The sequence below is a fragment of the Conger conger genome, chromosome 11 (assembly GCF_963514075.1).
Source record: "Conger conger chromosome 11, fConCon1.1, whole genome shotgun sequence".
NCBI lineage: Eukaryota > Metazoa > Chordata > Actinopteri > Anguilliformes > Congridae > Conger > Conger conger.
In genome coordinates, this window is record NC_083770.1 from 16,717,096 (window position 1) to 16,737,868 (window position 20,773).

At 47.2% G+C, this 20,773-nt stretch overlaps 1 protein-coding gene across 1 annotated transcript in view; it reads left to right on the top strand.

The window, feature by feature from the left end:
* Nucleotides 1–20,773, top strand: part of LOC133141144 (ras-specific guanine nucleotide-releasing factor 2-like) — a 66,798-nt gene that overhangs the window by 33,417 nt on the left and 12,608 nt on the right. Inside the window, 10 exon segments of the mRNA XM_061261562.1 lie at nt 186–304; nt 1,177–1,337; nt 3,390–3,456; nt 4,200–4,336; nt 6,845–6,927; nt 7,341–7,589; nt 10,213–10,697; nt 12,524–12,649; nt 14,378–14,467; nt 14,926–15,032. Coding sequence (XP_061117546.1) covers nt 186–304; nt 1,177–1,337; nt 3,390–3,456; nt 4,200–4,336; nt 6,845–6,927; nt 7,341–7,589; nt 10,213–10,697; nt 12,524–12,649; nt 14,378–14,467; nt 14,926–15,032 — 1,624 coding nt within the window.

Below are 20,773 nucleotides of genomic sequence, written 5' to 3' on the forward strand. Positions count from 1 at the left end.
TGTTATTTTTGATTAGGAGTGGTCAGTGGTTCTGGGAGGTGGTTTGTGGGTGGAGAATGAGCATAGGGGGTGTTATGGCCTAACAGTGGAGATGGGAAGGTTGAGGGTGTGTGCCAGGCTGAAAGGCGGAGCCCTGCAGTCTGGGGCGGGGCATAGCATCTCTGACATCAGCGCTGTCTCCTCAGGGTGATGCATGATGAGGTGAGTGACACGGAGAACATCCGGAAGAACCTGGCCATCGAGCGCATGATCGTGGAGGGCTGTGACATCCTGCTGGACACCAGCCAGACCTTCGTGCGCCAAGGTAACCGTGTGTGGCTCCGCCCACCACCCACCGACCCCACCTGCTTTCCACAGACCCCTCCTGCTTCTGCAACCCTGTCCACTTTCATCAGACATCAACCCACTTTTATCAAACTCCCAAAAGAGGTGCACCATGGGAATCGTAGTTTTGTTACTTGGAGGCCAGCCATTTTGAGCAGTGAATTAGCATTTGTTATGCAGAGGAGGAAACTACATAAGACACTTAGGAGTTGAAGACTTCAGATAGGCCCCCGTGCTCACACGCCCACACATGACATTCTGTGATTGCAGGGCAGAACGAGAACTTCTCCAATTCACATGAAATTCTGTGTTTTGGTAACGGTCACATAAAACACATTTAGCTTTTTTATGCGGAGGTGCTGTCTATTACATTTCAAATGTGAAAATCCGAATTCACATGAGCTTTCTGGCATGAAGATGAACATGATCTCATCCCTCTGAACAAACAGCCTGAAGATCGAGAAGCCAGATCCTGAACTAATGAAAGTAACTTTCTCTCCCTCTCTCTTTTTCCTTTCTTTCTGTTCCTCACTCTCTTATTCTTTATTTGTCTTCCTTTTCACCCTCTGCTTCTGCTTCCTCCCTTTCTCACCTTTTCTACATTTTTCACTCTCATTCTCTCTCCTCTCTACCCCATGCATTTCTTTTCAATCCTCTTTCCCACCCCTCCTTCTCTACCTCTATCTCCCTCTCTCTGCCCTTCCCTCACCCCCTTTCTCTCTCTCCCTCTCTCCCTCCCTCCCTCTCCCCCCCTCCCCCTCCCCCTCTCCCTCCCCTCTCTCTCTCTCTCCCACTCTCCCTCCCCCCCCTCCCCTCCCCCCCTCTCTCTCTCTCTCTCTCTCTCTCTCTCAGGCTCTCTGATCCAGTTGCCCTCGGTGGAGAGAGGGAAGCTCAGTAAGGTTCGGCTGGGCTCTCTCTCGCTGAAGAAGGAGGGCGAGCGACAGTGCTTCCTCTTCACCAAACACTTCCTCATCTGCACCCGCAGCTCCGGGGGCAAGCTGCACCTGCTCAAGGTGAGCTAGCCACGCCGTTGTCATGGCAACAGCCACACTCACCGATGTCATAACCCCACACCCAGTTCTAACCCTAAACCTCGCTTCTAGCCATAAGAATAATCTTAAATATGTGATTTTTCTCTTAAGATGGAAGAAAACATCTGCCTAATCGATTCAATGAAAGAAAAGCATAACAGTCAACAACCCAAAAGTGAAAAAGGGGCCTTCCAAAAACCTAAAGCACCTTCCAACCTAAGACATACCGTTACCATAATTCCTACCCCAAATTACTTTTCATAACTTTTTAGATCATGTTTTGGACCTTTTTATAGTGTTGGCCAATTCAGGTTGGGTTCATGGAACTCAAGGCATCGAGGGCCGAATTTCAGTGGGTTATAAAAAGGGATCATGTTTTTATATGCGCAATGTATCACCTTACATACCTGTTACCTCTGTTCCCCAGTTACGCAGATTTGATTTATGTTTACCTTTCTCAGCAATCTCTATTACTGGCATTGAATTCCATTCAGTGGTCCTGTTCTGACCTGTGAATTCATCCTGAAATCAGCTCAGCAATTCTGCACACCTCCCCTTCTTTTATCCTCTGCCTTAGCTCCTGTGTTTGGGATCTAATACTGAAATGCAGTGTGTAAAATCAATTCAGACTGAGTAGATTTTACTCTGGTGGAGTACATTTGATTTGGTTGACACCTCTCCTCCGCCTGGCGTTCTTTAATAACACACCTGCCCTGTTGAGAAAGCAGCGCTCAATACGACTCTGCCGGCGCCGTCGAGGAGAATGGGCCTCGCCTCAATACCGCGGGGGAAACTCAAAGCAATTTACCGACTTGAAAACTAGTCTCTTTTCAACAAGTGAGAACAGAAAACCAGGAGCGAGATTTCAGAGCTTCAGAAGATAATTTTTCAATGGCTCCTTGGGCGAGTTGCTGAGTGAACAAGCTCAATTTCCCCAAAGTGTGATGCTAACGAGTTCCCCTACACTCTCGCCTATAACTCACTCGCTCTGAGATTCTAAAAAATAAATGCCCCAATCTTGCACTTCAATCCACTTATTCCTAATTGCCCGTTTTCTAGGATAAAACTGTGTTGAAAGAGCACTTTTGGTGTGGCGCAAACAGGCCTTGGTTTTTGTCTGATGGTAACAGAGACTCCGCCATCTTAGAACTGTTACCGGAACCTTCTCCCCTTCCCCTGCTGTGCTCAACGTCAAGGTATAGATAACTATAATGTGAGATGCAATGAAGCAGGTGAAGAAGAACTAACCTTATTCAGTGATTGAATGATTTGTCTTGTGTATTGCAAACAGTGCAAATTAAATTAAATTTGCTTGTGGATTCATAGTGAAAATAAATAGACATTTTTTCTCATTAGCATGCAGAAACTACAAATACCCATAATACATGTATTTTTCTCTGGCCTGCAACAATGGAAAACCCATGTATTGCAGTCTGGGAAAATGAGGCAGTGCAAATGGAAGTGGTAGTGGTGTGATGTAGAGGATACATCATTCGGAGGCACTTTTCCTGAATATGGTGCTGTGTAAATGGAGAGAGATGATGAAACTGACCTGTCTGTGGTGATATTAATCGATTCAGGAACACTTTGCAATAAGGTTAATTGACTTGGCATTAACTAATGCAGTTGTTAACTGAGTAACTACTGAAAAGTAGCTTTGTACAGCTTTGTTTATGTATTTGCACATCCTTATTTCATGTTAACATCTACATTATCTAATGCCAATTAATATTGGAATAAAAGAAACAGTTAATATATTTGTTAATGGCCAACCAATTATAACTTCATCCTATGGTTTGCTAGTGTATAAATAGTCATGTAAGTTATGCATTAGTAGTTAACAAATACATTAACTCATGAAAAGTAAATTTCATTCTTCATTAATTTTGTATTTGTACGTCAATTAATTAATGTTAACAAATACATTAGTTAATGCCAGTTCATGTACCCTTATTGCAAAGTATGACCATCTCTCACATCCTGCTCTCTCTCTCTCATTGGCTGTCCTCCCCCTGGCCCGCCCCCACCCTGCAGCAAGGGGGGGTCCTGTCACTGATTGACTGCACACTCATCGAAGAGCCAGACGCCAACGATGAGGAGGGTGAGTGCGAACTTTCCCTTTTCCCAACCGCCCTGATTGACACCTGGTCCTTTACGTGGGCCGATGGGACACAAGGCCCCTTTCATTCCGTGACATGGGTTAATTAACCGCCAAAGTCTTGGCCGAAGATGAAGCGCAAAGCACCTTTCTCTAAATGCCACCGGCGCTGATGTCATTGATCGATTAGCACCCTTATTACCGGCGAGGGTCGTTAGTTATGTTAGCGTGGCCTTTGAATGGGGCTCTAATGTCTTGGAGTTAATGACGGTGTGTTGTTTTTTTATTTATGTCTCATACCCCCTGCGGCATTTGGGGTAGTTGTTGAGCTCTGGAGTTGTTACTGCGTCACAGGGTTGGCTGATGCGCTCCCTGGCTTGGTATCTGGACGCTCGGAGAAGAGAGAGCTTCATGCCTCTCTGGTGATGCTCTGTTTGACCGGACATTTTTCTCTCACCGTTTCCTGTTTGGGGAAGAGGGAGGGTGTGGAGGGGGCGGCGGGCTTGATGGTTCTTCTGTTCAACCATCTGTTCAGCACTGTTCTACTCCCCAATGCTTTCTGGTGTCACAGAGTGCCGCTCCAACAGGTTATTTCTGATATATATTCTTACCAGGATGTGAAAAAGAAGGGATGGAGGGAGAAAGGAATTTGTTTCTCACACATCTGCAGCTGAATACCGTCTGAAAGGTCTGCCAGAATCAGGTCCTAGCCAAACGCCTCTCCTCTCTCTCACCCCTTTCTGCAGCCAAGACGACGGGGCAGGTGTTCGGCCACCTGGACTTCAAGATGGTGGTGGAGCCGTCAGACGGTCCGGCCTTCACCGTGGTGCTCCTGGCCCCCTCGCGACAGGAGAAGGCCGCCTGGACCAGCGACATCAGCCAGGTGAGGGGCGCACCTGGGCCGACTCACAGGTCACATGATGTCATACGGCCTGACCGGATGAAGCACAACAGACTGGTGTGGAAGTGTGGAAATTCAGGGCCTAATTTACTAAAGCTGTGTTCGAAACTTTGCATTGAACTGTTGTATGAGTAGCATGCTAAGTATGTGATTTTGGACACAACCTAAGACTTTTAGCAAACCAGTAGCAGAACCAATGATTGGAGCAAAACAAATACCATGGTTGTGTGTGTGCTAAAAGTTTTTGCACATGCTAAAGGTCTTAGTTAATCAGGCCCTAGGAGCCTCATCGTGCTTGTGATGATGAAGCTTGGCCATTCAGCCCAAATACAGCTCACCATTACCCACCTACAGTGCAGAGCAGGAATGTGAAGCCCTAGGGCACCTGCAGTGCCTGCGGGCTTCTGTACTTTCCTTTCTACCAGCAGTCCGTTTAGACCCTGGAAACAGCGTTTTTGTTCTAACAATTCAACGAATCAATGATTCTGAAACACACCAGTAGATACCAGACCTGCGTCAGTTACATAATTGTTTCGAATTCTGATACTTTTATTGATCTTGCCTGGTGCAATTGAGCCAACCAAGGGGACCAGAATTTTCAATAAACCAGACAAGCGTAGAAAAATATTTGAATCCAAAACAGTTACATGACTGACCCAGGTCTCGTAGATACTCAGAGTCTGATACCCCTGATCCAGTATCCAGTGTTAGGAACCAGCTTCTCTCAGTGAACTCAAAGTCAGGACAATGCAGCAACTCAACGAAGTCAGCAAACACTTACGAGAGAAAAGTAAAAGTTTATGAAATGTCTCGCCAGCCGGCAGAAAGATCACTGAAACAAACCAAGTTTAGAGTACATCGGCCTGCAGCACACTGGTCCTGTGGCCTGTATAGCCTTGACCACATGTCTATCTTATCTGTGAGGTCCTAGCTCGTTCTTACAGGACGACAGGATACGTTCTGTTTATCAACATTACGTACATGCTGAACTATGCACACAGAGCCATCCCGAACCCATCAGCAGCACTGATGTGTTTTTCATGAAGGCGGGTGCACCCCCCCCACCACCACCACCCCCTACCATCACCACCCCCCCCGACCCCACCTTTCTGATTCTGCTTCCTGGCACCACAGCCAGGCCAGGCCATCACGGACTGGGAGTGTGGCGTGCTGAGACTGGAGGGAGAAGCCGGGGCCAGCGAGCACAGCTGTTCGGCACACACAGATTGCCGTGTCGGGGAAGCGTTCCGTGACAGGGCGGTTATGGGTTTATTTGTGAGCCGCTCTGTTCGGCAGATGAAAACAGCAGGAGGCGGTGTCAGAGCGGAGCCCCCCGAGTCTGTGGAGAGCGAGGAGGACGCACAGCGCTCGTCTGGGCCCTGTGTTCGCGCTGTCTGAGCGCGTTTCACTCCGTCTCTCTGACATTTATTTATTTCCCTCGTTTTGGAGGTGAGTCAGACTGGTTTAGAGGAGAGTGTGTGGAGGGTTTCGTGTTTATGGAAGTCGCGGCGGCTGTCTGGCACTGAAGGCCGGAGATTGGCAGCGGGGAGGAAGTGAGGTCGTGTGTGACAGTGCGAGTGCGTGTGTTTGTTGGAAATTCTCTGATTTTTGTTATTTTGTTTTGTTTGTTTTTTTCTCCTCGAGAGGTCTTTCCCCAGGGTCAGGTTTGATAAACCCAGCAGGGAAGTATGCAGAACCACACACACACATATATATACAGACACCCACACACGCATATAGGCATACACACACACAGACAGACACTCACACATATATGCACACAGAAACACACACGCACACACAGTGACACATGTGCATACACACACACAGTCACACCCGTATGCACACACACACACAGACATCCACACAAACAGATCATACACACACAGAAACACTCACACATATGTGTACGCAGACACACAGTCACACCTGTGCACACACACACACACACACACACACACACAAACTTACTGCAATCCCGCATGCTTACTTTCACGGCTTTGCTGTAGCAAACATTGTAATAATAAACAGGCCCTGCTGTAGCGGTTCGCTCTGTTGGCCGGGTTTCCCATGAGCCTCTGCTCTCAGTAAACAGGCAGCAGGCCTCAGAGCCCCTGGGGTCCATTTTGTAGTCACGCCGCCACCCCTCAGAGACCCTGCTGCCACCCTGGAGGACCATCGACTGCCTTCTGGGGGTCACAGCCCCCAATGAGAGTTGTGATGTAGTTCACCCTCTCTCTCTCTCTCTCTCTCTCTCTCTCTCTTACTTTCAATTTTCAATTTCAATTAAAAAAAGGCTTTATTTGCATGACTGGCGATAACAAAATTGCCAGAGCAACGGAACAAGCACCAATACAAACGGAATTAATGCAGCAGAAATAACGTCATTAAAATGTGAATGGAATGATGGGGAAATGCACTTTAGGCAATAACAAGAATGCTGATATGAGAAAGCAATCATAATAATAGTCCCCCTCTCTCCCGCTCCAGTGTATCGACAACATCCGCTGTAACGGCCTAATGACCAGCGTGTTTGAGGAGAACTCCAAAGTCACCGTACCTCACATGATCAAGTAGGTTCGGCTGGGTTTGTCTTGGGGTGGGGGGAGGGAGGGGGGGGTTGCTGGGTAGGGTGGGGGCGAGAGTCACTGGCTGTGTTTGAAACCGCATGCTAGCATACTATTTGTACAAAATTTCTGGCTGATTTTCATTGGAATCTGAGTAGTACGCTAAGTATGAGGTTTGAAACACAGCCTCCATTCCCCTGTATGCTTTCACACGTACCTGGTTCATGCTCTCCGTATCCTGGAGCTGTAGTCAAGGTGTTACAGTGTCTGTTATAGTTATAGTTGTTTTAGTTGAATTAACGTGCAGAATTTACATTATGCTGACCATGACTGTTGGGGCAGACCTGGGTGTTTGAAGTGCTGTAACTCTTTAGGTGCTGATAAAATCTGTCACCGCCTAATTTTCCCTCTTTTGACAGATCGGACACACGGCTGCACAAAGACGATGTAGACATCTGCTTCAGCAAGACGCTCAACTCGTGCAAGGTGCCGCAGATCCGCTACGCCAGCGTGGAGCGGCTCCTGGAGAGGCTGACCGACCTGCGCTTCCTCTCCATCGACTTCCTCAACACCTTCCTGCACACCTACCGCATCTTCACCAACGCCGCCGTCGTCATGGACAAGCTGGCCGACATCTACAAGAAGCCCTTCACCTCCATTCCCATCCGGTACGGCCGCCACCTCTGGCCCCGGCCGGGGAGGGAGCTGAGTGCTGCCCTCTTGCTCCACGGGGGTGTTATTACATCGACTAAAGACCTCACGCGTACCTGTTTCCTATTGACATCACACTGTTTGACTGTGTCTCCCTCCCACTTTAACCCTTTAAGGTGTGAGGCCATAAATACAGTGTGTCATTAGAATAGTTCTGAACTGAACTCTCATGCTAATGTAATAATCACTGCTGGTAATTGAAAGCATTGGGGTTCTAGAACACTGACGTTTTAGAATTTTGAAAAACATTCCAAAAACCCTACTCTTCAAATGGTTAACTGACTCACATGGGAATATCCCTGAGAGCAGGGCAGTGGGCGGGGGGTTGTCAGGGAGGTGAATTGCTTATTGACTAGAGATGGGAGCTGAGCCCGTCTTCCGCTCCAGACCACAGTGCAGTAACCACACCATCAGAGCCAAGCTCACACAGTAGTGTGGGGATGTCTGTGCCCAGACCTATTCTGACCTATTCTGATCACCCTGCCAGACACAGAGAGGTTCAGTCTGTGTGTGAGTTTGTGTATATTAGTGAGTGTGTCTTTGCAAGATTGTGTGTGCTTGTGTGTCTGTGTGTGCATTTGTCAGTGTGTGTGTGCGTTGGTGTGTGCTTGTGTCTGTGTGTGTCTGTGTGTGTCAGTGTGTGTGTGTGTGTGTGTGTGTGTTTTTGTGTCTGTGCATATGTTTGGTGTGTGCTTGTGTCAAAGTGTGTCTGTGTCAGTGTGTGTCTGTGTCTGTATGTGTGTGCATGTGGATTAGTATTTATCATTTCTGAGGTTTAGTTTAGGACCCAGATGCCGGAATCTGACTGTGAGTCTGCCAGCCTGCTGGTACTGCTAAGTGTCCTCATATGTGTCACGAAACTTAGTGTCGGAAGCAAGAAACCGGCAGACACCTAACAAGTCAGAACGATGAATGAACATGATTCCCATTAAACCCAGGTCCTCTGGGGACTCTCTCACACTCACTTGTTCATGCAGACAGTTGGACGCGCTTCAGTGGCTTATGATTGGGAGGGATTCACCAAACACAGTGGGAATGAATGGAGCCCTATCTCTCAAAGCCCAGCTGTCATGAATGAAACATTAGTGGCTGTCTCCTCTCTGTTGCTCCTGTCAGATCTTCAGTGTTTGTCATGCTGAGTGTTTAATGTACCCCCTCATTGGATTAGTAACAGAAACAGGGGTGCAGGTGCGACACGTAGGGGGGGGGGCGTTTTGTGTTCCTAAAACTCGGGACCCCATAGCTTGTGTCATTTTGGTGCACTCTCTTATGTGTGTTTTGTTTTGCAGTGTGATAGCTAAAGCCGGAGCCATTTTGATATGTCTTGTTCAGTTATGAGCGTGTCAGTGATGTCAGTGCGTGTCTCAGGGCTGTCATTGTGACATCGTCATCAGCCGTGTCGTGTGATTGGCCTGCCTCTCATCTCCAAACCCCTCCCCCCTCCGCTGTCACACAGGTTCCAGTATCACTCATTCGACCGCTTGTCCATGTCCTCCATCTCCTCTGACTACAGCCTGAAGATCAGGAAACTAGCCCTGGACCAGTCAAAGTAACACACACACACGCTCTCCCTCTCTTTCTTTCTCTCCTTCTCTTTTTCTACCTACCTTTCTGCTTCTCTGCCTCCCTCACTTCCTGTAGTGCTGTAGAAGAGTCCCCAAACCCTGTTTATCCGCTCCTCTCAACAATTTACTTTTCCCTTTCAAATTAAATTCTAATTCTATTATTTGCTGTTTGCAAAACAGAGGACTCACACCAATAAACCTCTCTGCATGTGCCCTAAAGCCCAGACGGTTTGTTTTTTACTTTAGTTCTTTGTTCCAAACTCACCTGAAGTTGAATATTCGATGTGGTCTTGCTGGCCGCTCGAATGGTTGTCATAAAAGAAAACGTTTTGAAGTCTTTTCAAAAGACCCAGAGACTCAGAGACCCAGAGACTTCGGTGGGGACCTGAATAAGTTAGGGAATCCCATGTAGTCTGCTGGTTGCTGTCACCTTCATCTCAACCCCCCTTGCCCCCATTCCCTTCACCCCCTACCCCCTTCGACCCTGGTATTCTCTCTGTGGCCTGGGGCTGCACCTCAGTGACACGGTGCGTGAAGTCCACCCGTTATCTTTTCTCTCCACTCCCGGTATGAATAATAAACACGGGGAATGCCAGCGCCCTTTTGCTTCAGAACCAGTCTATGCATCATTATAGCTATATTTCCTATTCTCTGTATCTGTCTGTATCTACAGATAAGATTTATTTTTTATTATTTCATTATCTTTATGGAGGAAGGTTTGTTGGGATGGAAGTTCTGATGGATACACAAAGACTATACTGAAATAATGCGTTAAATGTAATTAAAAACATCACTCTCAAAAACTGCCATATATTGCCAATCAGAAAACTTGGCTCAAGATACATACAACAAACAAACAAACAAAAAAACATCTGCCTATCTACAGTAGTTAGATATCTTTGTCTGTCTCTCTGTTTTCCCCTCAATCTGTCTGTCAGCCTGTCTGTCAGTCTGTCCCCTCACAGGTCCTGTATGGTTTATTTATCTCTTACTATTGGCTGTTTCCCCCTCTCAGGTCCCTGGAGCTGTTCTTCGCCACCAATCAGAACAACCGGAACGCGGAACACTCCAACGAAAAATCCCCTCGCCTCTGCCGCAAGTTCTCTTCCCCTCCTCCGCTCTCCATCCCGTCTCGCACCTCCTCCCCCATCCGCACCCGAAAACTGTCCCTCAACTCCCCCCTGGGGGGGCCCAAGGCCCTGGACCTCTCCACCAACACCTCCCCCTCCTCCACCGCCGGGAGTCCCACCTCCAACTGCAACCCCACCGTGTCTCCTCCGCCCGGCAACAACAACAACAACCCCCCCACAGCGTCCCCCCCGCCCGGCAACAACAACAACCCGCCCACCGTGTCCCCCCCAGCCGGCAGCACCAAGGCCCCCCTGGACCTGAGCCGGGCCCCCTCCTCCCCGGAGCAGAGCCCGGGGCCCCTGGAGGACGGGGCCGAGACCCCCCGGATCGACGCCCTCTGTGGGAAACTGCGCCGCAGCATCCGGAGGAGTAAGCCAAAATAAATTAAATAAAAATAAATTAAATAAAGGCAGGAATGTAGAGTGATAGAGCCGGATATTCTGCAGGGCCACAGGGTCAGCAGGTGGTGCAGGCTGCAGACACGAAGGTGTGCCGATTCTTCAGCTCAGCCAATTAGTGATTCAAATGATTCACTTGAGAACTGAAGCACACCAAAACCTGCAGGCTGGAAAGTGATATTCAGCGGTGTGTATGTGTGTGTCAGTAAATGTCTCTAGTTCGTAGGCGAACAATGAGACTACATAATAATCTTTATTTATGAATTGCTTTTTTAAGTGCTTTACAGACATAATAAAAGAAACAATGAAACTGTCATGAAGGGGGATAGAAATGCAGGTGATTAACCGACAAATAAAAGAGAAGTACAGTACTCAAATAAAAGAAAAGCCATACTCAAAAAATATGTCTTTAAACAACATTTAAAATGGCAGTTAGAGGCTCTACTGTAGGAGCCCTTATCGCAGAGGCAGTCTCCTCTCATTTTTAGTGTGGAAGTGTGTGTGTGTGTGTGTGTGTGTGTGTATGTGACTGTGTGTGTGCCTGTGTGTGTGTGAGTGTGTGTGAGTGTGTGTGTCCAGGGCCAGGAGAGGGACAGAAAAGCACTTGGCTGGTTGCAGTGACAGGGGGGCGGTCATTGACCACAGTGGGTGGATGTACCCAGTCCCTCAGCGATGTTGGTCACCCCAGATAACACCAAGCAGAGTTCATTCCCCGGACATAATTATCGTGCCGTGAGTATTTCACCGGTGGGCATGAAAGGCTCTGGTACTTCCACAGAGTCAACAGCGCTCAGGCAGTAATTCCAAAATCAACAAGAAGCTGAAAAATATCTGTCAGGGGTAGATAAAGGCACACAGAGATCTCCTGTACAGGCAGAGGATAGGGGTGTGCATCACCTAGGACAGCTAGTGCTTTCCATCGAGAAGAGCTTGGAGTGGGGCATGGCTGGGAGTCCCTGTGAGTCCCTGTGAGCCTCCCACCCTCCCCCCGACTCTCAAAAGACCTCGCTTACGCCGGTTCTGCACATGATGTTCTCTGCCATCCCCTTTAATGGCGGCTGGACCTCCCCTTTAATGGCTTCTGTTATCCAACCCTGTAACATCCACTGTTTAAAATTACTAGAGAAAAGGCTAAGAGTGTGGGTAGTGTGGAAAAAACCCTCCTCCTGACATGCTAATGACAGCTCAGGGTACAGTCACACTTTAATTTAAGACTTGGGCTAGCTAACGTCAAGGAAATGTGCAGCAAAGTGACCCAGATATACAATGACTTCCTCCAGCCCCCCTGTAGTGTGACTGCCCTTTCACACCACGGTCAGCCATTTTGTGCATTCGTCCCTGACACACTAGCTCAGATTGACATTTGCATTGGTCTCCTGGGGATGGGGAGCTGTGTTATCAACACTTGGGATGAGTGCTGAAGCCACAGGTTAGTGTCAGAGGGTTTTAGGGCAGACCTGGATCGAGTACTTTTCTGTGCTTGATTTTTCCTGGTGCAGTTGAGCCAACCAAGAGGACCGGTAGGTGGGGTTTGCGAGATTGTAATTACTTTACAGTTTTTTAGCTGACACTTTTATCCAAAGCGACTTCCAGTTGATTTGACTAAGCAGGGCCAAATCCCCCCTGGAGCAATATGGGGTGAAGGGTCTTGCTCAAGGCCCAACATCTATATTGATCTTATCGTGGCTACACCGGGGTTTGAACCACCAACCTCCTGGGTCCCTACAGGCTGCCCCTAGTACTCGCCCCAGTGTTGGTTCACTGGCGTCACGCTCTGCCTCTGCTTGTCCTCCGCAGCGGTGCTGGAGTCTGTGTCGCTGGACAAGTTCAGCCCAGAGACGGGCCAGGCCAGCGAATCAGGCGAGGCGTCCCCGTCCCGCTCCCCGTCCACGCCCCGCCACCTCCGATACCGCCAGCCGGGAGGTAAGAGCGTCTCCCGGGCGCCGCGATCACAGACCCCACGGGGCGGCGGTGACTCCTCCATAGTTTGGGTGTGCTTTAAAACTCTTCATTTGGCAAGGTCGGACAACTGGTCGGGCAAATGGGAAATACTGCGATACTGTTAATGGTGGGCAGGGACAGACTGGTATTCACTATGCAAACACAATTCGGTAAGCTCCTCAAAATGACTTGTGCTGTACCAAATATCCCTTTAAGATGATTGGAGACTTGGAGTGGGTCCACTGATCCATTACAACTGTTATTGTCTATGTATTGAAGAAATAGTTGTTCCATCCTTTACCCTCAAGACAACAACGCTGATTGTTTAAGGTATTGGAATCATAAAATCATTATCATGATAATCACGCCGTATGTGACAGCAGTTTAGTCCTGATTGTCATAGGGTTAATCACAATATTAAGTTGGAGTATAACAGTTTAAAACGATTTGTGTATTTGAGTTTGGTTAGTTGCATTTACCACACTGTGTTAGTGGTCCGGTTGATTGACAGGGAGGTTTATTTATTGTGAATCACACATTGAGTCTGACACAGGAGATGCTTGCCAAAATGAATGCCAGACTGCATAAATTATCGGAGATCTGGAGTTGTGAGAGCTGGTGACAGGCAGTTCCCGCCAAAACGTTTACTTGTGCTTTTTTATTGTGCCCAATCCGGAGGTAGTTTAATATGTCCCCTTTCTGAAATATCATCAGGGGGCGCTAACAAGTTGAAAGACCACCCTTTTTAGCTTCCACTGCAGAGAAACAAGAGAGTGGGAGAACTGTAATTAGGCCCGATTCTGCTCATAAATGGTGGCTCTGTACACACACATTTCAGTGCCCAATTTGTCTTGGGCTCGAGTCAGTCAAATAATGGAGAACATTAAAGGGAAATAAAAATAGCAGTTTGAAAACATGGTGAGATTTGCTTTATTTCTACAGATAATTGATGTCGACTTGGAACAGAACAAAAAGAAAGACATAATTATAATATGAAAAACATGGCAGTTTAACAATGTGAATCTTCAAATGTATGGCTGACAGAGAGAGATGGATAGAGAGAAAAAGAGTGAAAGAGAGAGAAAGAGAGAGAAAGAGAGAGTCTCTACATTCCCATTTCGTGTTTGGTCTGAATCTGTCCTTGGAGAGAGAAGTCGATTTTCTTTTCGCACACGCTGTGCCTGGGATCGCCAGGGTGACGATGTGCTTTCTGAGTCTCATTGATCTTTTCTTACCAACATCCCATCATTTATCTGCTTAAAATAAGGTCCCAGCAAGGGGGGATCATAATGATAGACCAGCGGTCTTCAACCCTGGTCCTGGAGAGCTTCTGGCTCTGCTGGTTTTTGTTTTCACCTTAAAATCAGCACCCTGTTGAGACCCAGTAAACCAGGTCAGTTAACTGTCATCAACTGCTCTAAATGATTAAGTGAGTGCTAAATGATTAAATAAGTAACAATGCAAACTATCAGATCCTCTCCAGGATCATGGTTGGAGACCATTGTGCTAGACCTTTTAGACCAGTTAGGATTTTTGGATAATGCATCAGTCAAGGACACTCAAAGCCTGTGATTCTCACCAGCAAAGTCTTCTAGTACTGCCACCTTCCCTAGGTGAAACCTGGCTCAAACTTCCATGCATCGGGAGCAGAATTTTCCGGCCTGGTGGTTGCCGTGGTAACGCCCACGTGCCGTGTTCCTTCCCTTGCAGTCCAGTCGGGAGAGAATTCCCGCTGTTCCGTGTCCCCCGCCTCCGCGTTTGCCATCGCCACGGCAGCAGCCGGACACAGCAGCCCACCTGGTAAACACCCCCCAATCCAGGGTAACTGGTGGTAACAAAATCCTGAATACCCACCAGTTGCCCATCCCTGCTGTACAGTATGCAAATAAAAAAAAAGCTGTTTACACTGACAATTTACGAAATGTTAACAAGTTATTTAATGTACATTTCCCTACAGACATAAAAGTTTCAGACCTGTCAAATTCGTAATTGTTTTGGATACAAATACAACTTTTGCTTTGCTTGTTTGCCCGGTGCAATTGAGCCAACCAAGAGGACCAGAAAGCAGGGTTTTCACTTTTTCAGGTTATTTCATGGGTTTCAATACAAGCTCGGTAAAGCATAGAAAAGTATTTGAATCCAATTACATAACTGTCCCAGGTCTGCAGTTTGTCATCATGTATGCGTGCAGCGATATATCACAACATTGCTAATTTAACGTGGTGGATGTCTGCAATCTGTTCTCTCTCCCTGTTTAGCGTTTAATAACTCAGAGAGGACCTGTGACAAAGACTTCATCATCCGCCGCGCAGCCACCAACAGAGTCCTCAACGTGCTGCGCCACTGGGTCTCCAAGCACTCGCAGGTCTGCGCGACGCTCATTGACTTCCCCCTCGCACTTCCTGTCGGTTACATCGGCACTCATTCTTTAACTAAGTTAAATCGGGACATAATAAAAGATTCACGACCTTGCCACATATATTTAAGGTAATTTCATTCGGAGAACTGATTTAATTCAAGAGATTATTTCATTTTGCGTTTTTAAATGTAATTGATTAAGCAGCTAAAGTGAGCTCACTCTCAGAATGGAAGAGCCAAAGCGTGCCTCGTGGCTTTTGGTTTTAATTTGTCAGGAATGGACCTGGCTTGAGAAACTGTTCAGACGTTTCAGTCTCCAGACCTGGATTTAGCTCTTTTCAGCACAACTCTTTGTTCCAGCCCAGCCCAGCTCCAGTGCTTTTGCTGGTCAGAGGCCCTGACTTTTACGGCTGGACCCTTGAGCTTCTCATTCAGACAGGAAGTCCAGCTCCTTCCTTTTGGCCAGCCCAGCTGGAACAGTAAAAAAACTGAAAAGGACATTGAGCCGGACGGTTGGCCGGACAGGAGGTTTTCATTGGCTGTCGTCCTAAACGACCTCCTCTCCCAGTGGCCGATTGGAAGTTCACTCTGCAGACTGTGAACTGGCTGACACCATGGGCTCATTCCAGTCACTTATTTTATCTTCCCTGTCTCCTTCCTCGCCTGACCTGGAAAGCGATACAGGTCTGCTATCTCTATGGAAATTCCAGTCCATTACATGTTCCTTCAACAGGCTAGACCTGTGGATGCACCTGACTTGAGGTGGCTTCAAACTGACATATGATGGAGCCTAATTTGTGTTTTCTCGATTCCCCCATCTTCACTTCTTTATTCACTTCCTTTTCTTGCAAGCAAGAAAGGAGCAAGGAAAGGAGCAAGGACAGGTGAAAGGAAAGGGCGAAGGTGGTGACAAATAAGCGTTTGTAATGAGCCTGGTGACTCTGAATGTAAGGAAATGATCCAAATAATACTTAAAAAGAAAATAAGGTTTGCACACCTGCCACAGGTGAAAAACCTGCTAGGAGAAAAGGATGTAAGATGATATAAAAGATTAAACACCCGCACACTGTACTGCATCTTGCACTCATCTTGTAAGTAAGTGACGAATGTTTCAGAAATGTTCCTCCCTCAGTGTGATGATTGAACCATCTCCAACACCACACAGTCATTGCTCTCATGAATCAGGTGACATATGTTAACTACATCATTGCAAACCCCACTCTGTTTCTAATCCCCAGTTTCCAATCCCCAGACATTATCCTAGACCATTATTCAAGAAAAAAGGCTTATAGAACTGTTAACCTAACTCTGCTAACTCTTTTTAAAACTGTCGAGTGTGCTGTGAAATGTACAATAAAAACAGAAAGAAAAAAAAAAGTTTAATGCCTGGAACTATTTTAAAATTACCCCCCCAAATAATAAGCTATTTTCTCTGAAAAACCCAGGATGAATAGAGCATGAAACAGGGGATGGGAAAGCCATCTACTTTTAAGGAAAACTGCTTGTGTTTATTGTTGCAATATATGCTCAGTGAGCTCTTTATTAGGTATTTATTAGCCTTTTAGACTTATTTAGTCTTCTGCTGCTGCAGCCTATCCACTTAGAGGTTTGACACATTGTATGTTCAGAAGATGCTGTTCTGCATACCACTGTTATAATGCGTTGTTATTTGCATTACTGTCACCTTCCTGGCAGCTTTGCCCAGTCTGGCCCTTCTCCTCTGACATCTCTCATTAACAAGGCGTATCTGCCCGCAGAACTGCTGCTCACTGGAAGTTTTTCCATTGTTCTCCACAAACTATAGAGACTGCTGTACGTGAACATCAGCAGCAACGGCAACAAAAAAGTGGCTTGAATCAGGGTTACACAGCTGCAGCGTTTACTGAGTGACCTAACGATAGAGGTCAGAGGTCGTAAACATGCCACAAGCTTTTCCGCTCACTGCGGTCACCCTCATAGCAACCGCTGGTCCTCCCTGCCGTCGCCATGCGGTGTGAAATGTCACCAATCGCGTGCTTATCTCCCATCTCACCGCACGCCTCGAGGCTAGAATAACGCTCTAAAACAAAGAACGGCGCGTTTAACGTCCGTCTCCCTGTGAATTAATGAGAAGATAATATCAGCAAACGCGATTAAAGCATTAAACGGAGCCGCTTAAGGCAGGGGTGGGGGGGGGGGTGGGGGGGTCAGGGTGAAAAGGGCCATGTTCCTGAGGTCTGGTCTTTGAGCACAATGTTATCTGCACACACGGCTCTCAGTACGCACGCACGACTCATACTCAGGCACCCTGTCCGCCCTATCGATCCCCGGCCTCATTAAAACGCCTCCATTTTAGAAACCTGTCCGCGCGCTCCTTCCCCAATGCAACTCCTGTCCCCACAGTTCTGGTTCACCAGTGGCTGAGAATTAAACGGGTCTAATTAAGCTCCCCTGCCTCCGGGGATTCACACCCCACTCCCACCCGTGCATTTCATCAGTCAGCCGGTGTAATTTAGATTCGCGGTCCGTGGGTTTTGTGTACTAGTAAATAAGCTCAGTTTCGGGCTCTTTCACCCTGGTATTCTCCTGGGAGACGACAGCAGTGGGGACGCATCAATTTGCCTGATTTGGGGCCGGTCGTTTCTGAAATGAAGAGCAAGAGAAAGAGAGAGCAGAAAATAGTTATTTGTGCACAAGAGAGTTATTTGTTATTTTAGTTAAAGGAGCGCTATCATGCATTTTTCAGTTGAGCTTATTTGGGTTAAATGCTTAAATTATGTGCGTAGGCATTTTTTTAAATCATCGTCAATGTAGGAAAACCCCCCAAATACACCAAAAGGCGGAAGTATCCGAGAGGTGAAGGAAACGCGTGTAGTCTGACCAATGCTACTGGAACATGGTTAATTGAATTTTGTTCTCGTTTATCTGACTCCAAAAGATAAGTTCAACTGCTCCTCTGCTCTAACAGTCATACAAAAGGAACTGCAAATGTCCGCCAATAGGGTGTCCGCCAATAGTAGCACTGTCTTTTCATCAAACCTTGCTGACCCTGTGTCAACATGGTCAACACAGTCTGTTTCCTTTTGGGGGTCTGCAGAGAGGCACACTTATGTAAAATGCCCTACATCAGTGTAGCCGTTTCCTAAATATGGTGCAAGATTTCTCAAAACAAACACGTCATGTGATGTCACAGCCTGTGTTTCCCAGAAGGTAACGGGCGCTCAAACTCTACCCTTTAACACAGAGGCTGGTTTATGGCTAGCCTGAGTGATATGACGGACAGCTCTGATTTCGCCGAGTTACGGCACGGCTCCACTGCGGCCATCAATGTCAGTAATCACCATCAGCCACCATTTTAACATTCTACCGGCTCCATTGCAGCCATCGCCATCATCAATAAATCTGGCAGCCTACTGTTGTATTAGCATTACTACATGATTTGAATTGCAATTTGTGGAAGTCTTAACTACTGTTCATGTCGTACTTCTACTATTATACAACTTGCTTTGTATGTTTGCTTCGGCAATAAGTATCATGTGTGTTTCACGCCAGTAAAACACAGCTTGAATTGAATTGTGGGAGGGAGAGAGGGATGAGAAAGGTTAAATAGATAAAGGAATATAGATGGGAGAGAGGGGTCGTCGGAACAAGGGAGAGGAGAAAATGTGGGGAGAGAGATCAGGAGAGCGAGACATGACAGAAAGGGAGGATCGTGACCGAGAGAAACGGAGGGAAAGAGCTTGTTAAGATCCATTTTTAATGGCAGCCGGGAGAAGAGGAGTGAGAGTTGAGTTTAATGAATGAGCTCTCCATGGGGAAGGAGTAGGAGGAGGACGATGGTGGAAGGGAAGGACTGAAGAGAGGAGACGAGAGGAGGAGAGGGGAGGAGAGGGGAGGGGGAGGAATGAGGGCTGGAGGGGAGCAGAAGATGATGAAAGCTGACAGGATGGAGGGACAGTGGGGCTGACCCTAACCCAATTGAACCGGGAATCCCGCGTACAAAACCCCGTCTTTTCCACCACCACAGTGAACGGGCCCCTCGCTGTCACAGCGCGTGCCCTTGCGCCGTGGCGGTAATTACGCACGGTCTAAAAGCGTGTGAAGCGAAATGCCAAGGGCCTGATAATGGCTCGTTAATAGAGCCGTTTGCACTCCACTCGTTAGCACCAGCTTCGTCTACGAGACGAGGGGAGAGATCTTCTCTGCTAATCAGTAATAGGGCCTGCGCCAGGACCGCAAGCCCTTACTTTCCAAAGCGGTTTATTGACGGATTACGACGCTTCGCGCGTTTTTGTGCGCTGAGTGTGTTTTTGGAATAATTGAATTCGATTTAAGATGCAACGGCCAGGCAGTTGCTCAGTTACAGATGTGACTGTAGCAAGATGAATATTCCACTGAATATCTGGCTTAATTAGCTGCTGCTTGTAAACAGTGCTGGGTTCTTATTCCAGTACCGACAGAATTTGTTGTCCTTGGCAACTTTTAAAGCTTAAAAGGGTAAGGATGTATTTTACAGGCTGTTAATTATCTAGTGTTTACCGATCCAGCTGCTTGTGTAATTATTAGGTAACTATTTTGCTTTCAGAGGTAAGTACTATGAAATGGGCTGTAAAGTGTATTTTTATAGTACTCAACAAGTTTGTTTCATGGTATTGCTGACTTTGTTTCAGAGTGCTTACTTGAAATCAAAAGTTCAACAGTAGCTGGTAATTACCCAGTAACTACTAAGTAATTAGCAGCCTGTAAAATAAGGCATTACCCTTAAAATTGTATCGTGTACACACAATGCAATCCTATATGGTTGATTTTTTTATCAAAGCAATGGTACAAATGTTTGACATATTTAACTAGATTTGGTACACACACACATGCACACACATGCATATGCAAACACATGCACACGCAAACACATGCACACACACACACAACAAACACACACATAAATACAAGCACACACACACGCACACACACACACACATGCACACACACATAAATACAAGCGCCCACTAAAGCGTGCACACACTCTTCCTGTACATGGTGTGTGTGCTCCTCTCGCTGTGCGTCTGTGTGAGGTTAATTGTGCGTCTGTAGCCCAGGTTGTCTCAGTGCTCTGTCAGGTGACAGGGCGCCTCCAGGGCTCAGTGAACAGCAGGGCCTGTCTGGAGAGGAGGCCTTAATTAGCCTAGCTGTCCTCTCTTTAACACCAGCCAGCCTGTTTAATGCTGGTTTGTAGTGCGTTTGTGTGTGTGTGTGCGTGTGTATGTGTGGGTTTGTGTTCATCTGTACAGGTGTGCGTATATGTGTATCTGTGTGTCTGTGTTTGTCTGTATGTGTGCTTGTATATGTGTTTGTGTATGTATATGTATGCGTGTGTGACTGTGTCTGTGTGTATTTGTGTTTGTCTGTGTGTGCATATGTGTGTGTGAGAGACAGAGGGAGAGAGAAGGAGAGTGAGAGAGAGAAGAAGAGAGTGTGAGAGAGAGAGAACGAGAGAGAGTGAGAGAGAGAGTGTGAGAGAGAGACAGAGTGAGAGAGAGTGTGAGAAAGAGAGTGTGAGAGAGAGAGAGAGTGAGAGAGAGAGTGTGAGAAAGAGAGAGTGTGAGAGAGAGAGAGAGTGTGAGAGAGGTTAAAGAGAGCACTCCTTACGCTCTGCTGGCCTTGCACAGCTCTGCCCCCTCCCCGACTCGCTCTGAAGCTGAAATGCCAGGCGCTTCACTCCAGGCTGCTAATGCGTGGCCTGTGAGTGTGTGCCGTCATCCCCGTGCTTTT